The sequence below is a fragment of the Vipera ursinii genome (genome assembly GCF_947247035.1).
Source record: "Vipera ursinii genome assembly, chromosome: 2".
NCBI lineage: Eukaryota > Metazoa > Chordata > Lepidosauria > Squamata > Viperidae > Vipera > Vipera ursinii.
This window is the reverse complement of record NC_139513.1, coordinates 122,275,883-122,298,628: the sequence shown is the minus strand read 5'-3', so window position 1 is coordinate 122,298,628 and position 22,746 is coordinate 122,275,883. Positions and strand designations below refer to the sequence as shown.

Below are 22,746 nucleotides of genomic sequence, written 5' to 3'. Positions count from 1 at the left end.
TTTGCTTAGTGCGAAAAAATGATTATTACCAGAAGAAGAGAGGATGTCTTGTTGTCTATTGAGCACTTGTTTGTGAAAATAGAAAATTACTAAAACATTTATTTAAAAAATGAAGATTAAATTCTTGGTTGTCTTAAAATATGGATGCACATAACTATTTGAATAGCTGTCCAGGTGAGGCCCTACTGCAAAAGATGGTAAGTCCAATTAACAATATTTTAAAATTGGACAGGGAACAAAAAGTATTAAAATTAATTAATTTAATTAATTTAATTAATTTAATTTAATTAATATTAATTGTTTAATTATGATACTTTTTTCTCACACACTCTTTCCTTTTAATAATTTCCCTCAGATCCCGATTTAAAATATATTAAAATGTGTATTAAACATATATTTCTAAATGTATGCTAATATAAATGCCATATAGAATAATATAAAATATTTTATAAAAAGGTTTTATTAAGTAACCATTAGGTATATGAGGGGAAAAATTGGTCTCAGGTATACATGTCTTCTTCTATACCAGTGTTTTTCCAATCTTGGCAACTTTAAGACGCGTGGACTCCAATTGTCAGAATTCCCCAACCAACATGGAGAATTCTGGGAGCTGAAGTCTACACGTCTTAAAGTTGCCAAGGTTGGGAAACCCTATTATATACAGATGAGGCAGCAGGATATGGTAGAAAAAAGAAATGCTGGTGCCGTGAAACTTTGTTGCTGGTAGGCCATGGAGTCTGTCTGGTACGGGTACCAGAAAGTTTACTTATTTCTGAAATTTATAGGCCACTCAATTCCAAAAAAACGCTCAAGTTTTATCCTGTCAGTGACTTTGGGGCACACATTCCTTTAAAAAGAAAAAGAAACCACCATCAGACAAAAACATTCTTGCCCTGAGAGAAAGAAGGTATTTAGCATGTTGACTCAGAGTGGCTCATCATTCATTTCTGAAAGAAAACAGAACCCAACTTAGTTCAGTATAGAAAATGAATGAAGCTGTAAGAATGTTTACTTTTGGTTCAGAGTAATTCAGTCAACTGAGCTCAAAGTATCAAGTGCAATCTTGCTCAGTACAGCAACATTTCTCGGTTGTGAACACCAGGGCTTGTACTTGTCATGGATGGCTATGGCCATCAGTTTAGCATGTGTGTATTGTGAGGCCAAACAAAAGCAAGGCTATCTGCAACTCAGTAGGGTAATAGTAGAGAATTTACATCCTGCTATGTCAAGTCCTTCAAGATAACTTAGTGTCCTTGTTATGGATGCTGGACAGGTGTGATCATGGCAGACAGGCATACCTTTCATCAATAAACTCTGTGCCTGAGTTTTCCTGCAGCAGCAGGAACAGTTTCAATACATTCTTTTCCTAGGTTTATATTTCTCTTTCAGAAATATACTTGCCTTAATGCATTATTAGCTGGATTCTTTTGATGATCAATCCCCAGGCTCAACAGAGCAGAGTAAGATGATTTTTGCTGGGACCAGTACTTTATTCTAATACCTGCCACCAATTTTTTTTAGAGAGAAACTTTACCAAAGAAGGGAACCTGGCAAACTGTCAGAAGTGCTTTGGAGGAAATTTTATACTCTCCTTTTAGATAACCATATAGGCCTGGATGAAAGAAACTCGTTAAAAATATATTAGGAGACTGAGGCAGAGAGCCAGCCATGGAAGAGCACATGTCTGTCAGATATATTGAAAATCGGGACTGGTCAAAATATTTTTTCTATTTGTTGCAAAGAAAACTCAGAAGTCAAAGTATGTAACATTCAAGGCCAGCTAAATTGATTTCACACCAGAAAATATTGCAAGTGCCTCGTCTTCTCTTACTATAGCAGTAAGAAACAACATTATCTGCTGCCTTTGGAAACCCAACAGTCTGAAAGGCTTCTGAATAAGGGTCCAAGCTGCTGAAAACAGTATCGTTGTTTAGGAATAGATCCCATCATAGGTGATCTTTCCCAGGGTTGAGAATAAGGGAAGCAGCTTGTGGAAACTTTGGCCAGGCATCAATTTCAGAAGGTGGGTACAGGAGAAAAAGAAGGAAATCCAAGAGAAAGTACAAGTGGAAGAAAGGGTAAGAAAAACGGGGGGGGGGAGTATAAAGGCTTCTGATATTTTTTTTCGTAGCATGAAAGCCAGATGGGTGACTTTGAGCCAGTCACTCTCCCTGAGCCCAACTCACTTCACAGGGGGGAAGGTGGGGAAAACAGGAGGAGAAAGGATTATTAGGTACGTTCACCACGTTCAGTTACTTATAAAAATGATGAAGGTGGATAAAAGCAATCTAAATAAGTAAAATAAATAAATGTACAACTATATGTTGACCTCTCTCTTTAAAGTTAGTTCATGATTCTCTTATTGCTATTATTTATCCTGTCTAATCATCAAAGCCATAAATCACAGGATATTTATTTTTCTTTTTATTTTGACTCGAGAAGTCCATAAGGGGTTTCTGATTATCTTTTCTCTAATCCAAGAGGTTAGTTTATCCATCTCAGCAAGATTTATTTTGCCGGCCATTCCTCCATGGTGGGTAATGCTGATCAAATCTTTCCATCTTTAATTTCAGGCAAGCTTTCTAGGACTCTGTGTGTGTGTGTGTGTGTGTGTGTGTGTGTGTGAGAGAGAGAGAGAGAGAGAGAGAGGGAGAAAGAGGGAGAGGGGGAGGGAGAGAGAGGGAGAGAGGGAGAGGGAGAGGGAGAGGGAGAGGGAGAGAGAGGGGGGGAGAGGGAGAGGGAGAGGGAGAGGGAGAGGGAGAGAGAGGGAGAGGGAGAGAGGGAGAGGGAGAGGGAGAGAGAGGGAGAGGGGGGGAGAGGGAGAGGGAGAGGGAGAGGGAGAGAGAGAGGGAGAGAGAGAGAGAGGGAGAGAGAGAGAGAGAGAGAGAGAGAGAGAGAGAGAGAGAGAGGGAGAGGGGGGCAGGCGTATATCCAGTTACTCAGGTCAGGCCAGCCCAAGCTACTTTTAGCACTGGTGTACCATAGGTTCTCCTTCCTCAAGCTATGAGCTCCCAATCATGAAGGAACAAAGTATGCCACAAGTCTGGTTCCCACTGAAACCCTTCAGAACATCACTAATGGGAATAGTGGGCTCTGTGTAACTGAGCTAGGAAGAAAAATAGGGCAGTCATCACAACTCTCTTTTGTCCTGGAATCTGAAATGAATCTGATTTTAAAAAATTGGATCCAATCTTCTTAAAAGTTTTGTTCTTGGATGTGTTCAATTTGGTTCACTGTTTAACAGACCCTAATACTTTAAAATGATCTCTGGATTATGATCTAGGCCTCTCTTTCTTTCTGAATTATTTGGCAATACAAAATGTTTTTTTATATTTCAACCAGGCAACTGTTTAGCCTGGCTTGATATATTCCTCAGGGAGAACAGGAGAGAACTGTAATAAAATCTATGTCCTACATAAAAAAATGCACTGAAATTTCTTTCAATATTTGAGCACTCTGGTAGGATTTTGTTTGTAGCAGTCTTGAAAAGACTTGAGAATCCCTATCTTTTTTCTTTATCAAAATACTTTTTCACCTTAGCTCAGTCCAATTAAAATTGACAACTTGTTTTCAATGGCTGCGTGAGAGGGACAGAATGCAACTGGATACAAATGGATAGAATGCAAACAGTTCGGCATGCTGGGACAAACTATTTTTGGAGAGAAGCTTAAGTTCTTTGTTCTGAGCTTACCCACTGTGCACTTTCCACTGAATTTCTGACCTGCGAGTCTTCCCATAATACCATAAAGACATTTAGAAATCCAGCAAAATGACAGATAACCCCTTGTTTGTTCCCGTTTGCTTGTCCCTCCTGTTTTGAAGCAAAAGTCACTGCTAAAGTTCATACAGAGCATCTCTTCTAGTACAGGAGATTGATGAGCGTTGTCTTGGACTTTAACTTAATTTACAATTCCACAACAGCTCTGGGTGGCTTACAATTAACACAGAATTTTTTTAAAAAAATACATATATAAAAAAGAGAATACAACTGACCGGAATATTGATCAAAGATTAAAAAAAGTACCCAAAACTAAAGGGGCTTGACCATAGAAGCTTCGTCCATGATATGCAGAAAGGAATTTTTCTTGACTTGGAAAGTGGATGTATTCCTAATATGGATGAGATGGTGGAACAGAAAAACCATGGCTGCCAAGGCCCCAAGATGTGACAAGAATGCATTTGGTCCAATCCCTGTTGATCTTTATTAGGAAGTCAGCAAAGAAATGGGTAGAAATATGTAAAACAAAGGTCTGTTTGAAGTAAAAAAAAAAAAGCAAGGTGTTGCCAAGAGTATGGCCTCTACTGCTTAAACCCCGAAAGATTAGTCATTAAATTTTTACCCCATGATGCAAACAGAACAACCACAGGTGCCGCAATAGGGTTTTGTGAGGATCGTTGCTGGTAGCATTTGTGGTACAGCAGAGTTGGTTGTCAAGGATGTTACAGATATATAGAGTCCCAGGATGGATTTGGAATGATGGTAAGATAAATCAGTTACCATAACAGGCAAAATAGGGTAGACTTTGTGCCATCTTGCTTGCTTATGGACTAGATTACCATGACATTGTTTGCAATAATTTGGGCCTTCTGGCTGTGGAGTTTGCCCTAGGAAGCTAGAGTTTCTTCCAAAGTGTCAGGAAAGAACACGTAGAAATGGTTGGTGGCAGTGATACACATCAGGAAGGGATGCACAAAGGGAACATTTTTAACTGAAATTGTCTGAAATTAACCATTGGTGGAGAGATTGCTTGATGTGGAGTGGAACCGAGTAAAGAAGCTCTTAAGCCCATGCCTGGAGATTGGAACAAGGATATTGTACCTAAAGGGGATTTATCTAAAGACAAGCAAAGTGAACAACTGAAATTGTAGCTGCCATATGACTTGGTAGTTGGACAACTATGGCAGAAAAGGCCCGTTTCTGGAGACCCTCCAAATGTAGCTCTTCAGCAGACGGAAACACAATATATCACTTCTGCTGGACCTGGTGGGACAGGCAGATATAATTTTGAAGAAGCAGTCCCTCAAATGACTCACCCCATGCCATGAAGGACTTTAAAGATAAAAACCAGCACCTTGAATTGGGACCTGGAAGCAAACTGGCAATCAATGGAGCTCACAGAGCAGAGATACAGCACAGTATAACATCTGCTGTTCTAGGGACAAACTTCAAGGACATCCAGCAATTAACATAGGCACTGCAACTATACATAATCATAGTAAAATGTCCACAGTAGATAATAAAATCATTACATTTTAAAAAGGAGGCAAACAACCAAAGATAAAAAATACATTCCAATTTAAACCCCAAACTCTCTTTGGAAAACTTTAGTTTTAACTAACTTCTGGGAAGCTACAACTTGGGAATTATTCTAACTTCTGGAGAAAATTATTCCAGAGGATCAGCTTCCTTCACCTCACAAAAATACAGAAACACCACCGGTTTTTCCCACAAAAATTATATTGGATGGGCCTGTTCCAGTTAGAGAAAGTAAATCTTGCAAAATACCTAGGCACAAAGCCATAATGGGGTTTATAAATTAAAACCAACCATTTGAATTGCACCCAGAACCTACTGGAAACTGGTTCAGGGCCCACAAAAAAGTTGTATAGACTTATGGTGGCAACCATCAACCAACAATTAGCTGCAGCATACTGGGTAAATTCCTGTTCAAGTACTGTAATCCTCGAAGACCGTGTTTGTTGCAGAACCACATAGCGTTTGTTGCAATATCCCAACTGAATAGTGATAGGACATAAGTACAGTTAGAAAATATTTTCATTGCATATAGAACTGCGACTGGATAGATCAGATGAAGCTGGACAAAGGCCCTTCTGGATGTTAGTTAGTTAGTTAGTTAGTTAGTTAGTTAGTTAGTTAGTTAGTTAGTTAGTTAGTTATTTGCAAGTGTATATAGCTGCCCAACGTATACCTAGATAACTCTAGATGGCTTACAGAATTAATGACATTTCATTGTTATCATCATCAAGTAAATTTATATGCTGCCTGATTCCCAGTGACGCTGGGTAGCTGACAAAATATTTAAAACATAAAAAATAACAAAATACAAAAATGAAGATTAAAGATAGCAAAAATTACAAAACTGGATGGGAACAAAGAAAGTCAACCCTCACAATCCAAAGCAGGGATGGGAAACTATGGTCCCTTTATGACTTGTAGACTTCAACTCCCAGAATTCTTGAGCCAACCATCCTGGCTCGGAAATACTGAAGTCATAAAGGGACCACAGTTCTCCACCCCTGATCCAAAGAGAACTACCCTCACCAAAGGTCTGGTCAAATAGCCAGCTCTTCAAGGCCCTTTGAAACACCAATAGGATGGGGGCTGTTCAAATTTTAGAATAGCTTCTTTCTAGTGGGCAGGCACCATTACGGAGAAGGCACACTTCCAGGATCCCAATAGATGGCATTATTTAACCAAGGAACCTGGAGTGTGCCAATTTTGCCAGATTTAGACCACCTATCTCATTAACAGAGTGACTGTATATTCCCAAATACTGTATTATGAGAGATGATCAGTCTCTCAAGTAATCAGGTCCACCTGCTCATCCAGTGAGAACTTTAATTTTAGGAGGACCCTCAGGTCAAAGACCTGTTCCTTCAGAGGTAATGTTTCTCTCTCTCAAGGTATCCAGTTTCAGAGTGAGGAGTTCATTTTACAATTGAGTTTACTGATGAAACTACCGCAATGATAAAGGCAAACAGAAAACTGGTTGGGTGGATGCAAACTCCGGAAAACACAAGCGAATGAGATCATTGTCTGGTGACTAGCAATTAAGATTTCAATTTATAGTCAAGCAGTAGGAACCAACTGAAATACAAACTCAGGGAAGTGGGGCATGGCAGCAAGAGAGGAGCAAATGTGGTCCACAATATCTAGTATTCAAAACATACAGAGATGCTAGTCAGCTGGTCCACGTTAAAAGGCAAGAGGTAAGCAGCTTTATGAAGTTGATCAGATACTGTATGTTGGTACCCCTAGGTCTTCTAGGCTAGGACAGGGATCCCCAATCCCCAGTCTGTGGACCAGTACCGGTCCGTGGCATTCCAGCAACTGGTCCACACAAACAAGCAAAGCCCTATCTGAGAGATGCAGGCTGCACACAAAACCACACACCCTCTGGTCTGCCAAAAAACCCCTCTCTACGGAACCAGTCCCTGGTGCCCAAAAGATTGGGGACCTCTGTTCAAGGGATCTCCATAGCTTATCATAATTGGCACAATTGAAGGCTTTCTTGAAATCAATAAATCAAATGTAGATGTTCTTTTGATATTCGTGAGATTTTTCCATGATCCAGTGTAGATTCGCAATATGGTTATGAGTGCCATAACCTCTTTCTGAAGCCGGATTCAAGATGTTCTTCAACATCCTAATTCATGTTTGATGTTCAGCACCAGACATTGTTGAATTATCTTGAGAATCTTGATAGTGTAAGGGATAAGGGCAATTGTGCAGTAATTGGAAACAATTTTTAAGGTCGCCCTTTTTTGGCAGTGAAATGAACACTAGTCATTTACAGTCCTGTGGTCAGGTCCTCATTTCCCAAATTTTCTGGCACAAAGCTGTGTTAGTTGTGAGTGTACAGGCCTTAGCAATTCTGTGGGGATGGAATCAACATCTGGGGACTTGTTGCTTGGCAGCTTACTCATTTCCCACATATCTTTTTCTAAAGAATGGATGGTTCTATTTCTGCTTCCCTTTCCTTCATCATCTTGAACTGAGTCTCTTTGTTGCTGGCATATGACAATTCTGTATATTCTTGCAATCTGGTTTTGACACCTTGTTCAGACAGTTCTTTCCCTTGCTTGTTTTTGATGATACTTTTATGAACAATGGTGGTGGGATCACAAGACCCATCACAAGACCCTCACCTGACGTGGCCCTCACCTGATGTGACCTCCCCATCACTGCACAAAGCCCTTCTAAACAGAAGAATACTGACACTGACATCCCTTAAGCTTCACTGAAGATGTTACCTAGCCTGGTAACAAAACGTTTGGAAATCAGCCCACAAGCTTGGAGAATGAACCTCCACCCTCATCCTACACCCAAGCTCCACATATTTGCCACCATCGCCACCATTTGTTGTCTTTCCTTTCTGCTCTTTAGAAATCCACATCCAATCTCTTTGCTTCCTTCCATTTGCCTGTTGCTTTAACCATTTTCCTTCTCTTGGCTGTTCTGATGGTTTCATCTGAGAGAAAATTGTGTTTTTTCTCTGGCTTCTTATAGGATAGGTGTTTAACAGCTGTTTCAAAGATGGTTGATCGATTTTCTTGCCATAGTTCATTGGGCATCTTCTCAGAAGTGTCTAGCAGTTCAAACTTATTTTTCACTTCAGCTGCATACTTGGAAGGGTTTTTGGTGATGTCAAATGTCTTTGGTGGTGCTGTCTTATTGATATTGAATTATCTGCTCTTAGCAACCAACAATTCATGATTTGAACAGCAGTCAACACCTAGATACGTCTTGACAGGGAAGATTGAACTGGATCATCAATGACTGCATGGGACATAGTCAATCTGTTTTATACTGAAATTTATCTGGTGAAGTCCAAGTGTATATGCAACACCTGTGCTGTTTGAATCAGATATTCAAATGATTTGAAATGATTTTCATAGCACTTATCTGAGTGATTTTATTGGCAAAAGGTACTCCCTATTGGTCAAGGCTTGGCAGATTTACCTTCTCTGTGTATCTGAAAGAAAATTGGAAGATCTAAACAAAGGCCCCAGACAACAGCCTAACATATCCATTGTTTTCATAAGTCATCCTACCGTTTTCTCCAGCATCTTACCACATTTTTTTAAAAAGAATGGAAACTACAACCGAAGTATGGTTATGTGGTCCCACAAAAAAAAAAGATAGGTATGGTGACTTTGAAAGAACCATCTTTCATCCAAACCACACTTTCCTGCAAGGTTCATTAGAAAAACAAAGAAACGAAGAGAAAAATTCCTCTTTAGTTCCAAAGGCATTTCTGCTAGCTGCCTCTCCTTGTTTCCTGGAACACCCTTTTGGAAAGCTCTGGATACAACCAGCTATCCACACACATTAGAGAATCTTCAGTACACCCTTCAGGTTGCAACAACCATTCATGAAGACTGAGAGATATATGAAGTGATAGGGCAGGTGGGGAGTGTTTTGTAACCTTTTTTTTTTCAAAACATCAGAGTTAAGGCAACTTGTTTCTAGCATTTGAAGCAGAATATCCAGGAGAGGATAGTATTTAAAATATTTTTTTTAAAATCCCATCATTGGAGAGGCTACTGTATCTTCAGCAAAGACAAAGGATGTTATATGGAGTTAAAACTACTTTCCTAATCTTAGTAACGAAAAGTACTGCAGTGTTGATACAAGAACTCTTTTGTGTGAAATCTCTCTTTCATTGTATCATTGTGTATAAGTTTCAGATGCTTTCCTGTGTTTACTCAATTGGTATGTAATATCCAATTGTATCAGACCTCTCTTAAAATCGACTTAGAAATCACAAGCATTTGGGTTAGCAGAGAGAGTTTGCTTTTCTGTGCCACTGAGAAATTATTATCACAGGCCCTGCATAAGTTCCGAAAAGCTGCAGGATATTCACACACTACCATGTATCTCGTTCCTTTGCTGAATGTACTCTAATGTATATTAAGATGGATTCTCAAGTTCTCAGGTCCGTTTCTATTGTTTTGCAACTGTTGGTCCATCCAGGCAGCAGCACACAGCGGTGCCACTTCAGCTGTAGTTTAGCAAGTTACACTGCTTGCCATGAAATTGTTTACATTATAAGGGGGAGGGGAGGGGGCACTGAGAATCAGAATAAAGTAGTGAGATCATCGCAAATACCAGTGAATTTATTGTGTTAAAATCCAAAGTGTTTGGGAATATATTTTTTTTTGTCAAAAGGCATAATCAAAGCATTTCAATGGAAGCCACTAGCAAACTTACTTGAGAAATGTTATTAAATAAATGTAATGGATATTATACATACAATATTTGCTGCAATATTAAAGAAAAACACATAATCTTTCAAGGACTTCCCCTTTTCTTTTGCAAGCATGCAAGTCTTTGTTTGCTTCTGTTAAAAATGAAAGTGTCCAAGCTTTATACAATACAGAACTGGTTTTCTTCATAGTTAACGCTTGTTTGTTTCATCCTTAGATGTGCACATTCTATCTGGTCCTTATTACCTTATTAAAAACATTGTTAAATGCCAATGAATTTTTCAAAAACAGTTTTGTGGTTTCCAGTGAGTTTGGACCACCATAGCAAATACCACCTCAATGAAAAATTAATGCTTGGAACAAAATGGAAGAAAACAACGCTGTTAAAATAAATTGGTAAATATACGTCACAGTTTTTAAATAGTTGGACTAAGCTTTCTGGAAGCAAAAGCAAGTCTATTTATAGAGAAGAGTCTTACATGCTCCAATTAGAAATAACCCATGGAGATCCCACAAGTTGAATAAAGTCCCAATCAGAATGTCCTAATGCAAAGTTCAGATGACAGAAGATGATATCCATTATGCTCTATGGGAGTATGAAGTCTTAGATGTGGTTTGAGGGGACTAGGTCATTACCTTAGTACTATAGTCCAAAATATCATTGAGCATTTTCTAGCAAACGTATGCACATACTAAACTTTTACTGCATAATCGATTCTGCATAAAATTGGAAGGTTTGGGAAGTGAAGACCATTATTTTCCAAGCCTAGGAAAATGTATCACTTTTTGATTGCTTCTTCTAGGATTCTACCAGTTAGCCCAAGAAGAGGTGCCATATATACATATACATGTACATATACATATACATATACATATATGTATTTCAATATCCTTCTGACTGCTAAGTAAGTCTGAGAAGGGCTATTCATTTTTACGACAGGAAATAGATGTGGATGCACAAAAACCCATTCAGGGATAGAGGTAAATCTCTTGCATGAGAAAACAGGAAACTGCCATACAGTACATCAAGTTAAGACTAGCCTAACATTGCTAGTCTTCTCTGATAAGAAATTGAATCCCATATGCAAAGCATTTGTCTTGCCACTGAGTTGCAGTCACCTCTGACTATAATGTTTTATTAACACTTATTTGAACACACTGGACCTTAATTAACAATTGTATAATATGGCACTTATTTCCCTGGCTTCATCCAGCCCCCTGTCTCATTTGAATGCGTCCTTACATATTTCTTCCTTTGCTGAAACAGCTAAATTACCTGTTGGCTGTCCTAAAGTGTCTGCAATGTTCAGTCAACTGCAACTACCTGATCTCTTCTTCCCACTCCACACTTGCACAAGAAATCATCCTTGCATTTGCAAATGCAGCTACTGCAGGACCACCTGAAGTGTTTGTTTTTTTCTTTCTGGAAGCATCCTGTGATTATTGGGGCATCCTTGGTACCAGCACCAGCCCAGCTAATGATGCCAAATGTCCCACTCTTCCCATTTTAATTGTACCCTCAGCCGAGGAATGTATAGGAAGACGTATAGACTGATTCTTTAGCTGGGATGAAGCCCCTTGTCAAGAAAAATGATGAGAGAACTTGCACAGCAGAGAATGAAATGGTTCCTATCGGGTCTGGAGGTGCCATTATCTAATTTACTGCTAGGAATAGCAGCAGGGTCAAATGACCCCATAACTAAATCTATCCATCACTGTCACTGCACAGCCAGCACTTCTGCTCTACACAATCACACCTCTTTGTTCCAAATGGCTCTTTCTGTCTTGTGCAAAGGCTTCTCTGGTGTTGCTTGGCCAGGAGCAATAGGTCAAAGTGGCCAAAGTGATGACAGGATTGACAGAACTTCCCCACTGGGTAGCCACCAAATGCACCATATTGCACACAAGTCCCATTAACACACCATATTCACTGTCTGGTAGAGCTGGATTTAACAACCAGATCAACCCGACCCCCAAGACTCTAGTTTTTCTTCTTCGCTATGGTTTTCTAGTAACAGCCAACAGTCTGTGAAACAGGCAGTTGTAAGCAGAACCACAGGATGTACTTAGTCAAAGAGAGGGTTTTACCACTGCATTCTTCCTATGTGTCAGGAGACTTCATCCACACCGTTACATCATACAGGTTTCTCTGCAATGCCTTACAAGAAAGCCAAGTTCAAAGTCATACCAAATAGGGGAGTTTTCAGAGATAATTGGTTGAATTTAGCTATTCCTCTGCTCAACATGGAGCTTGTTAGCATTCAGTAAATATTTCCAAATGTGTGTGGTTGCCCTGCTAGCTATGTATTTACCACACACTTAAAATTGAGAAGAAAATGTCCTAAATGTAGGAAATGCACTCGTCTGAACATATTTACAAGTAGTTAATATGGAGCAGTTTTGCAGGGCCTGAAAGCATTCCAAAATCACCTCTCCTTCCAGAAAGTAACATTTAGTACCTCACTTCTTCACTGTTGTGGCATTTGGCACAGGAAAAAGATTGATACCTGGCAGCTTCTGCGTACCTGAGACAGGAAAATGAAAAGGAATGAGAGCGCTGCTTGGATGGAGACAGATTTAGCTCCACAATAGGCAAATGTTGAATAATTCAGCTTCTACTGCTGTGACATGGCAATAGAGAGCAGCCAGAGCAGCAGTAAATGCGATTCTGCCCAAGAGCAAACTTTCTTGGCTTCTACATCACCTCATTCTGGCTTTTTTCCTTGAATTCTGGTTGAAATGTCTCCTTCCTCATCAGTGGGGAACTGGCAAAATGAAATGGCCTTGGCAGCGCTTAACACAATTCCTCATCCAAAGAAATAATGACTTGATTTTTCATTAGATTCTATTACCTTGGTACATATTCCCCTTTCCTGACATCCTGACTTAGTATATCAAGAGGCAACGTCTCGGATCGTAAGTAGACATAAGCTGCTGGCTGTAAATTTGGGGAGCAGTAATCCCAAGATACCTTGAGGATTCTATCATTGCCATCCCATGAAGGAGATTAAAAGGAAAAGAAGTGCAAAAGTAGGCTTAACTTCCCCAGTGAGCAGATCATTAATGATGCTACAGTATGTGAAAATGCACATTTCCTAGCTGCAGAGAAACAGTTGTCCTGAATAATTGGTCCTCCTCATCTAGGATTGATCTTGTAATATTAAAATGCACAGAGCATAGCAAAACCATTTCTAAGCCCTACATTAATAAAAGTATTCAAATTAATCTAATTATACCTAAGATGAATACAAGTCTTAATGTACTTTTTAGTATATTTATAGTGAATTTGAGAGATCATTAGGAAGTTTAGAACTTTGGCAGGATAACAGTACCAATGCAATTACTGGCTATTATGAGCATTGTAAACTTATTTATTAGATTTGACTTTTACTATTATTCATTAAAAGAAACCAGGATGGAACATTTCATTTTAAGTCACTTTTTTCCTGAATCATGAAACTTGTTTTTCACTTAAAATTGAAAATGGAAATGTTATTATTTCTCATGCCTGTTTCTTGAATTGTATAACAAGCTGAGTGATATAGCTGTACAGACTTTGAATCTTTTGTTATATTATTTTCATCTCATGTCCCCAATTTTTTCCTATCTACAAGTACAGAGGTCCCCAACCTTTCAGACACCAGGGACCAGTGCCAGGGAGAAAGGTTTTCCCACTGACCAGAGGGGATGTGGTTTTGAATACTGCCTACATCCCGATGGAGGTTTGCTTGTTTGTGTGTCCTGCTTGTTGGCATGCTGCGGACTGGTGCCGGTCCATGGTCCAGGGGTTGGGGACCCCTGTACTAGTATGTATAAACTCAACCTTCCTTTTCAATAGTAAAGTAGGACAATACAGAACTTTTTAAATGTTTCTAGAAGTATCTATCACAGGAGAATCTTTATTCACAATAGCCACTTATGAAGTGATGATACTTTGGGAAGGAATTCATAGGCATCTGCTGTACGTTTGGATACATACATAACAAAGACATGTACCATCGAGCATAACTCCCAACAATGCACTTGTGCCAATCAAGATACATAGAGAGAACTTTTGCATCATATCACTGCTTACATGTGATCATGCAATATGGGAATTCAACATTCTGGAAGCACAAGCAATAGAACACAGTCAAACTAAAGTGTTGGACTTTAAAACAGCTAATTTCAATAGACTTAGAGAGACCTTGGGAAGGATTCCATGGATGAGAATCCTAAAGGGGAAAACAACTCAAGGAGCTTGGGAAATTTTGAAAAGTGAGATAATAAAAGCCCAGTCTAGCACAATACTGTACCAACAAAGAAGAAAAAAACAGCTCTCAAAAGAAACTAGCATGGCTGCATAAAGAACTCTCTGATAAATTGAAAGATAAAAGGGACAAGTATAAAAAGTGGAAAGAGGGACACATAACTAAGGCAGAATATCAGCAAATAGCCTGTGCCTGCAAAGAAGTGAGGAAAGCTAAGGCTCAAATGAACTAAGGCTTGCGACCAAAGTCAAAAATAACAAAAAAAGCTTTTTTCAACATGTAAAAAACAAGAAGAAAGTTAAGGAAATGATTGGTCCATTAGTAGGGGAAAGTGGCAAGAAGGTGACAAGCAACAGGGAGAAAGCAGAAAGCTGGTGAGCACCTGTCCAGCTTAAACAAGTTCAAATCACCAGGACCAGATGGATTACACCCCAAGGTTCTCAAGCAACTGGCAGATGTGATCTCAGAACCACTGAACTATATTTTTCAAAGATCCTGGAGCACTGGGAACTACCAGAGGACTGGAAAAGAGCTGATGTAGTTCCCATCTTCAAAAAAGGGGAAAAATAGATCCAGGAAACTACAGGCCTATCTGCCTGACCTCAATACCTGGGAAGATTCTGGAAAAGATAATCAAACAATGAATCAGCGAACACCTAGATGCAAACAAAGTCATTACTAAAAGCCAACATGGGTTTGTCAAAAACAGATCATGCCAGACAAATCTTATTGCATTCTTTGACCAAGTGACAAAATTAGTGGATCAGAGGAATGCTGTGGATATAATTTACTTGGACTTCATTAAGGCATTTGATAAATGCTACCTACTACTTGATAAGATAGAAAAATGTGGGTTAGACAGCATCACCACCAGATGGATTCGTAGCTGGTTGACCGGCTGTACTCAGCGTGTGGTCCTCAATGGAACAGCATCTACATGGAAGGAAATGTGTAGTGGGGTGCCCCAGGCCTCTGTTCTGGGCCCAGTGCTCTTCAACATCTTCATCAACGATTTGGACAAGGGGATAGATAGGGAAGTCATCAAATTTGCAGACGACACCACGCTGGCAAGAATAGCCAATACTCCAGAAGATAGGCTTAAGATACAGGAGGATCTGGACAGACCTGAACACTGGGCGCTATCTAACAAAACGAAATTCAATGGTGAAAAAAGTAAGGTTCTACATTTAGGCAAGAAAAACCAAATGCATAGGTACCTTGCTCAATAGTAGTGACTGTGAGAAGGATCTTGGAGTCCTAGTGGACAATCACTTAAATATGAGCTAGCAGTGTGCTGCAGCTGCCAAAAAAAGCCAACACAGTGCTAGACTGCATTAACAGAGGGATAGAATCAATATCATGTGAAATATTAATACCACTTTACAATGCCTTGGTAAGGCCACACTTGGAATACTGCATCCAGTTTTGGACACCACAATGTAAAAAAGATGTTGAGACTCTAGAAAGAGTACAGAGAAGAGCAACAAAGATGATTACGGGACTGGAGAACAAAACATATAAGGAGTCAAGCTCTTCTCCAAAGCACCTGAAGGCAGGACAAGAAGCAACAGATGGAAACTAGTCAAGGAGAGAAGCAACCTAGAACTAAGGAGAAACTTCCTGACAGTTAGTTAGAACAATTAACCAGTGGAACAATTTGCCTCCAGAAATGGTGAATGCTCCAACACTGGAAATTTTTAAGAAGAGACTGGACAGTCATTTGTCTGAAATACTATAGGGTTTCCTGCCTGAGCAGGGGGTTGGACTAGATGACCTCCAAGGTCCCTTCCAACCTTATTATTATAAAACTTTTATTCATAAAACATGAAACTCAGTCAACTGAACATTCAAATTGAATGGCACTAATGGTTGACACAGGTTGCTGCCAGCATCCTAGATATCAACCAGGTATCTCCTTAAAATGTAAGATGTTCCGAGTAGCACAGTTTTTTGTCGCTTTGCTGGAATTATTGCAGGAAGTTGCAATTTCTTGATGTATTTTGCAAAGTTTTTGGACAGTTCCCAGTGCCCCAATGACAATGGGTATCACTGTTACACGTTTCATCCATAATCGTGCAGTTTCGATGGCCAGGTCGTGGTATTTCGTAATATTTTCCAGTTCTTTTTCTTCGACTCTGGCATCTCCAGGTACAACAATATCAATCAACTGTACGCTTTGGTTCTCTATGACTGCGATATCTGGTGTGTTGTGTTCCAAATGGCGATCTGTATGTATTCGGAAGTCCCACAAGTTCTTCACCCTCTCATTCTCAACAACTTTTTCCACCCTATGTTCCCACGACTTTTTGGACACAGGCAAGTTGTATTTTTTACACAATGCCCCGTGGATTAGTTTAGCAACTTGGTCATGTCTAGCTTTGTAATCAGTTTGCGCAATTTTGCTACACTCACATATTAAATGTGAAACAGTTTCAACTTTGTTGTTGCAAAGTTGGCAACTTGGATTGTCAGTGGATTTTTGTATCTTCACTTTCATGGCATTAGTTTGTAATGCTTGTTCTTGAGCAGCCAGTATTAAGCCTTCCGTTTCTTTCTTGATGGTTCCCATCTTAAGCCATGCCCATGTCAAGTTGTTATCACATTTTCCTTCAATATTTTTCAAATGCTGTCCATGCAAAGCTTTGGTTTTTCATCTATTTAATCTGTCATCCAGTTGTTTTTCCTTATATTCTGCCTTTGTTTCTGTTATTTTTATAATGCTCTCTGTTTTTACAGCCTGCAGCAATTTTTCTGTACTTTGATTTACATAGTCATTCAAACTTTGTTTTCTTCTTCTACACTTTGGTGGATTTGCAGTAACCCTCTGACCCCTATGCTTCTTGGCAGGTACAACCTGTCGATGTCACTTCGTGGATGTAGAGCATGGTGCATATTCAAAAGTTTACGCGTTTTCCGGTCTAGGTGTTCCAATTCGGCCAAAGTCCAATTGATCATTCCAGCTGGGTAGCATATCACTGGCACTGCCCATGTATTAATGGCTTTAATTATATTTCCAGCATTCAGCTTTGATTTTAGTATTTTGCGGACTCTCCTGATGTATTCCTTGTGTTGACTCTTTGACTTTTCATTCAAGATGTTATCTGCTTCCGATATGCCTAGGTATTTGTAACCCTCATCCTTTGCTAATGCTTTCATAATACTTCCATTTCCCAGTTCTATTCCTTCTATTTTTCCTATTTTTCCTCGCTGCATGGATAATATAGCACATTTTCCAGTCTAAACTCCATTCTGATGTCGCTGCTAAACAGTTGAACTCTGTTGAGTATTGATTCAAGTTCAGTGTGGCTTTTCGCATAGTTTTAAGTCATCCAAGTATAGTAGATGGTTTATCTTGTCATGCTGGCTTCAGATGTGGTATCCCAGTTTTGTGTTTCATAATATTATTGTCAATAGAATTAATGCGATGTTGAACAGTACTGGTGAAAGTGAATCCCCTTGGAAGATTCCTCGTCTGATGTTGATTTCACCAATGTTCTCCCCATTTGCTGTTAGAACTGTTTTCCATTTTTGCATATTTGCTTTCAAAAATGTACAATGTTTTTGCTTATTTGGATTATTATTTTGATGATGATGATGATGATGATTATCCTGCCACAGAGCAAGATGGAGATAATCTGGTAAACAGAGGTGTTTGAGGGAGATGAGAAGGCAAACCTAAGTGGAACTATTTATCCCAACATTTAATACAAGGATACACAGGTAAAGTTTGCATCATAATATCATTTGTGTGATGTCATTTTGTGGTAATCTTGATTTGCTGCAGATATCTATGTTGGTCACTCTTTTCTTAACCATTGTTATTACACACACATACACACAACGTTTACCAGATCATGGACAATTGGTTCTATATATGGTAACTGCAGCAAGGCTGTTATATGTGCAAATATGGAAGACCTCATAAACATCAACAGTTGAGGATTGGATTGTGAATTTCCAGAAATGGCTATATTGACCTGTTTAATTACGGGAACTACAATTGCTGGAAAAAGATTGACACCCTTTGTAGATTTTTTAATTGAAAATGGAAAAAATATACTCCTGACTTTTGAGATTTATTGATTAAAAAGGTTTGTTTATAGGAAGAAGAGAACTCTGATATGCAAAATGGGAGGGTGCAGTTGTTTGTAATTGCTGTGAAGCAGATTGGAAGCTGCTTCTTTAGTTTAATTTTTCTTGATTTTTTTTGTTATTTTTACTTTTTCTTTTACCCCCTTATAATCTTTCCTTTTCTATTTCTTCAGTTTTTGCAGTTTTTTAAATCTTTGTAAAATCTTCTTTGCATAAAAATTATTCATAATATATCTACCGAAAGACACAATGATAAGAGGAAGAGGATCCTCATTCTTAGAACCTTTACTCTGAGGAGTAAAGGCAGAGAAGCCTACTATTTCCTTTGCAAAATCAAAAACGAAGCATAAAGAGACAAAGAAATTTAATAGTCTAAATTATATAATTTTCTACAGCATATGAGAATGAGCAGTTCTCAAAGCTGTATAGCAAGAACTGAGATTACACAGAAATCAAACTCCTGTCTTGTTTTAAATTAAACTTCACTCTTCAGGTTCTTGAAAATTGAGGTTGCAAATCCCCTTAAGACATATTGTCCTGTCCACAAATAATAAATACATTTCAGAACAACTGAATGTGCATATTCCTGGGATATGAAAGAGGAGGCTATTAAAACAGGAGAGAGGCAAGCTAAATTGACCACGGGCCAGGTTATACTGAAGATGATTTTATTAAGATCCACCCTGCCAATGTTGGCCTTTTTCTTCTTAAATCTATTGCAATGTGAGGACTACCAGGGATAGTAACTTAGGGCAGCAACATGCGGCGTAGCTCCTGGCTGGAGGTGACAGGTAGCGAGCAGGTAAAGTTTTCACAGACATAAGCAGTAGCTTTTCCATCTTTCTTTTCCAGAGAGGAAAGGAAACCAAGCTGACGGTAGAGAAATCCTGTTGTATCACCATCAGCAAGAACCAGCACCTGAAACAAATTTATCACAAAGCTTAGCAAAGTAAATAAGATCAGGGGCTAAGTCCATGGTTATAATACAATTTGCTCCTCCCCCAAGCACTATGGATTTGATTAACATGGAAAAAACCTTATAAAACTTTTAAAAATTGCTGATGTTTCATATCCCCAAACACATGGAGCACCTGCTGCTTTTATGAACCACCATGCCACCCACAATTACGTTGACCCTAACCCTGATCCTGCTGGTCTTCCGAAAAATGCTCAAAACCTGGTTGTTCTCCCATAATTTTTCTCTACTCTCTTTTCTCTGGCACCTTCGTAATAACACATCTCTCTCATCACTTACAGTACTCTTCATACCATCAGTTAACTCTTCAGATTAAGATCCTATATACCACTACTAAAGCAATCTTTCCCCATAATAAAGTAACAGAATAAAAAAAGTCATTTAATATAGCAATATATTATCCAATAATGTTTCTTTCATATTTATTCAAAAGTAAATCCAGTTTAATGGGGGGGGGAGCTGATCTGCAACTTCAGTTAAAAGCTTCCTTTTGCAACCACTAATACCCTATTCATGCATCAGCTGCAAAAATATGGTTTTTCTTCACTGTTTCTTTTAATTGCAGTGTTTACCTATGTCATAATTAAAAAGGAAAGTACATTGATAATTTAAGTTCACCACTCCCTGCAGAAAACAGCAATTGACAATGAGGCACTTAATTAGCATGGCTGTGTAGATGCTCAAAAGAAAGATATTAATGATGGAAACTACAAGGAGAAAGCTTCTAATCAAAGATTTAGCACTTCTAAAAAGATTCCGTAATACTTTAGCTGCATGTATTGTGACTGAATTTTACATTGAAAAATATACTACAAATACATTCTCCCCCCTCCCAAGTCAGGAGACCATAAAAAAAGTAGGCAAATGGTTGGCAGCAACATACAATAGCCTCCTCTTCCCCCCCCCCGCCCAACCCGCCCAACCCCACCCCACCACCACCCCAGTATTTTTCAACTAAACAGCTTGTGATAGGATTGTTTGGGAGATAGGAATCAGTCTCACTATACATTTCAACTAGATACAGATCCTTTCTAGTCGTAAGTTTCAGATAAAGCACAAACAGGTTTTGGAACAATCAGCAACTTCTTCCTCTGTTTTGTTTTCATTGCAAGAGAACATGCACTGAAAGTAATACGATGGTACCTATCAGCATTCTGGACAGACTGAGGTAAGGCGTAACAACTTCATTTTAGTAAAGGACAATGTACATTTGCTGCCTCCCACTTCACGTACTCAGGAACTGTAACGTTGTCCAACTGAATTGATAAACTTGATCTGTCTAACAAAGCTGGAGGGTTAGGTTGTGACTCAAATTAACAAACTATAAATAAGAACCTCTGAAACAATGGTGGAGCTCAGCTCTGTATACAAGTCCATATATTCTTCTAGTTCAATACTGATTAAGGAGATATATCACTATGACTTATTCAAGACAGTTTCTCTTTTCACAATTCCTGACACTTGTGATCAGGGATTCCGATCTGTGTTGCAGTGTGATGAAGGGAGTTTGTGTTCCTGCTCCTACTTCCCTGCTGCCCTCTCCACTTCTATTCCATCTGTGCCACTTCTAATCTGTAATCAATATAACCATACTGTCGCCACCCCCACCTTGCCCAGAAGTCTTCAAAAACATTATTCTAATTAAATTCAAACTGCATTAATCATTTTTACAGCATGCCAACTTCCTGTACGTAGGATCTGAAGTTTAAGCTAGTGGTCTATCCCTGTGCTTCTGCCCTGAATATCGAATTGCTGCAAGATTATGTGAGGAGCTGAATATTAAGCTAAAGATAAAATGAAATGAAAAGATAAATACTATACTTATGGGAGTTTTCTATGTCCAAAGCTGGCATAAGCAACAGAATAAGTCTTCATAGGAACATTCTCTGAAGGAATGGCCTGGCCATCAGATCTCTTCCATACCAAGTCATTCCCACTAGAAAGTTCCTTCCTTCCCTTCAATAATAAAAAAAAGCTGTACACGGCAAACGTAGTTTCCATCCAAAGAAATCAACTATATAATATATTAGGCCTTTCTCACTAATGTTAACATTAATGGGCAGATTGGTGGCATTTGGGGAATTGTTAGGAAGGCTAGGAGGACTCTATTGCAGAACAGAAAAGAAACAAAACATCAAGAATACTTGTGTGGCTTTTCTCAGCCCATTCTCTGGAATATCTAGCTCTTCCCACCCGAGCATTCACATATTTCAAAAAGGCATTTGTCTCCAAACATATTGCTTTTATTTTGGAAGCCCATCAGAAAAGGCAAGAGTATCAATAATAATTAATGAAGATGGTTTACAGCCAATTAGATAACACTTATGTCCTCATAAAGTTGGGGTGTCTATTAATCCTGGTTTTCTATACTAGGCTAGTACCGGTAGAGACAGGCCTCTTTCTTTTACCTTGCTCATCCCTTCAAGAAACAAGCAGAAACCAGTCTTGATGCATCTGGCTATTCTGACATTTAAATTCAGAGCCTGGTTTTCTGTTTCCAAAGACAGAAAAGAGCTCTCACTTCTACATAAATTCAATCTCTTTCCTAGTTAATCCACCAAAACAAAACTGTACAAAGAGAACAAAATGTGACAAATTCAACAAACTATTAGAGAACCAGGAGATGTTTTATTTAGAATAAGTCAGAAATGACAGCCTCCTAATAACTAAACAGCTCTACTATGTAAACATATCCAGCACATTTTCCTATTTTAATTCTATTGATGTGAGATCAGACTTGCCAATGTCACCTTCAAACTTCCTTCATACAGTTATCTTCTTCCCTAAATATTATTCACTCCCATAGACATTTTTTTGTAAGTGTCAGGAAAATAAGTTTCCTATCCTGATTTGGTTCATCTTCAGAAGATACGACACAGAACAGATGATTCTTTATTCTGAACTTGACAAGATAACATTCTGCAGAAAATTTGAACCTTGTTTCCCACCAGCAGTCTTTGGGGCAGAAGGATGCCAGCTCAACTTTACCCAAACACATGTGCAAGTATTTTACTGATCCATATAAGGGCAGCCAGGGAAGTCATCCTTACAAGAAGGTCAAGGCATCCGCCATTAGATAAGTGGCCCTATCCTCATTGTTTTGGAAAGCTGCTCCTTTGCACCGGAGGAATCAGCGTTGCAAGCTGACCCTTTTTCCTGCTGATGTGAAGAGCACAGCCAAAAGTTCTTTATCTTCTTGATAAGAAAATTCTAGTTAATAGCATAGTGTCTGAGTTCCACAGGCCCTGTACAAATTTAATATCAGATCTTTTGTTTTGGCTTGCTTCCAGACAAAACAGGGCAGCTCTTGGGAATCCTAACTCCTCCTGCTTATTGTCCGTTATGCTTGGCTTTTTAATGTCTTTTTTCTTAAGGATGTTACCTAACATTCCCAGCATGCTCAAAACCTGCACCCTTCTCCAGAGGGACATTTATATTGTAAATGCCTCTATGTTTTCCTCTTTCCTTCTTTCCCAC

General features: G+C 39.0%; 1 protein-coding gene across 2 annotated transcripts in view; it reads right to left on the bottom strand.

The window, feature by feature from the left end:
* Positions 1-18,640: 18,640 nt before the first annotated feature.
* Positions 18,641-22,746, bottom strand: part of SPATA20 (spermatogenesis associated 20) — a 59,295-nt gene continuing 55,189 nt past the window's right edge. For both annotated transcript variants that reach the window (XM_083352720.1, XM_083352721.1), the window contains exon 16: positions 18,641-19,211. In XM_083352720.1, coding sequence (XP_083208846.1) covers positions 19,041-19,211 — 171 coding nt within the window. In that variant the 3' untranslated portion in view covers positions 18,641-19,040. The remainder of the gene's footprint in view (positions 19,212-22,746) is intronic.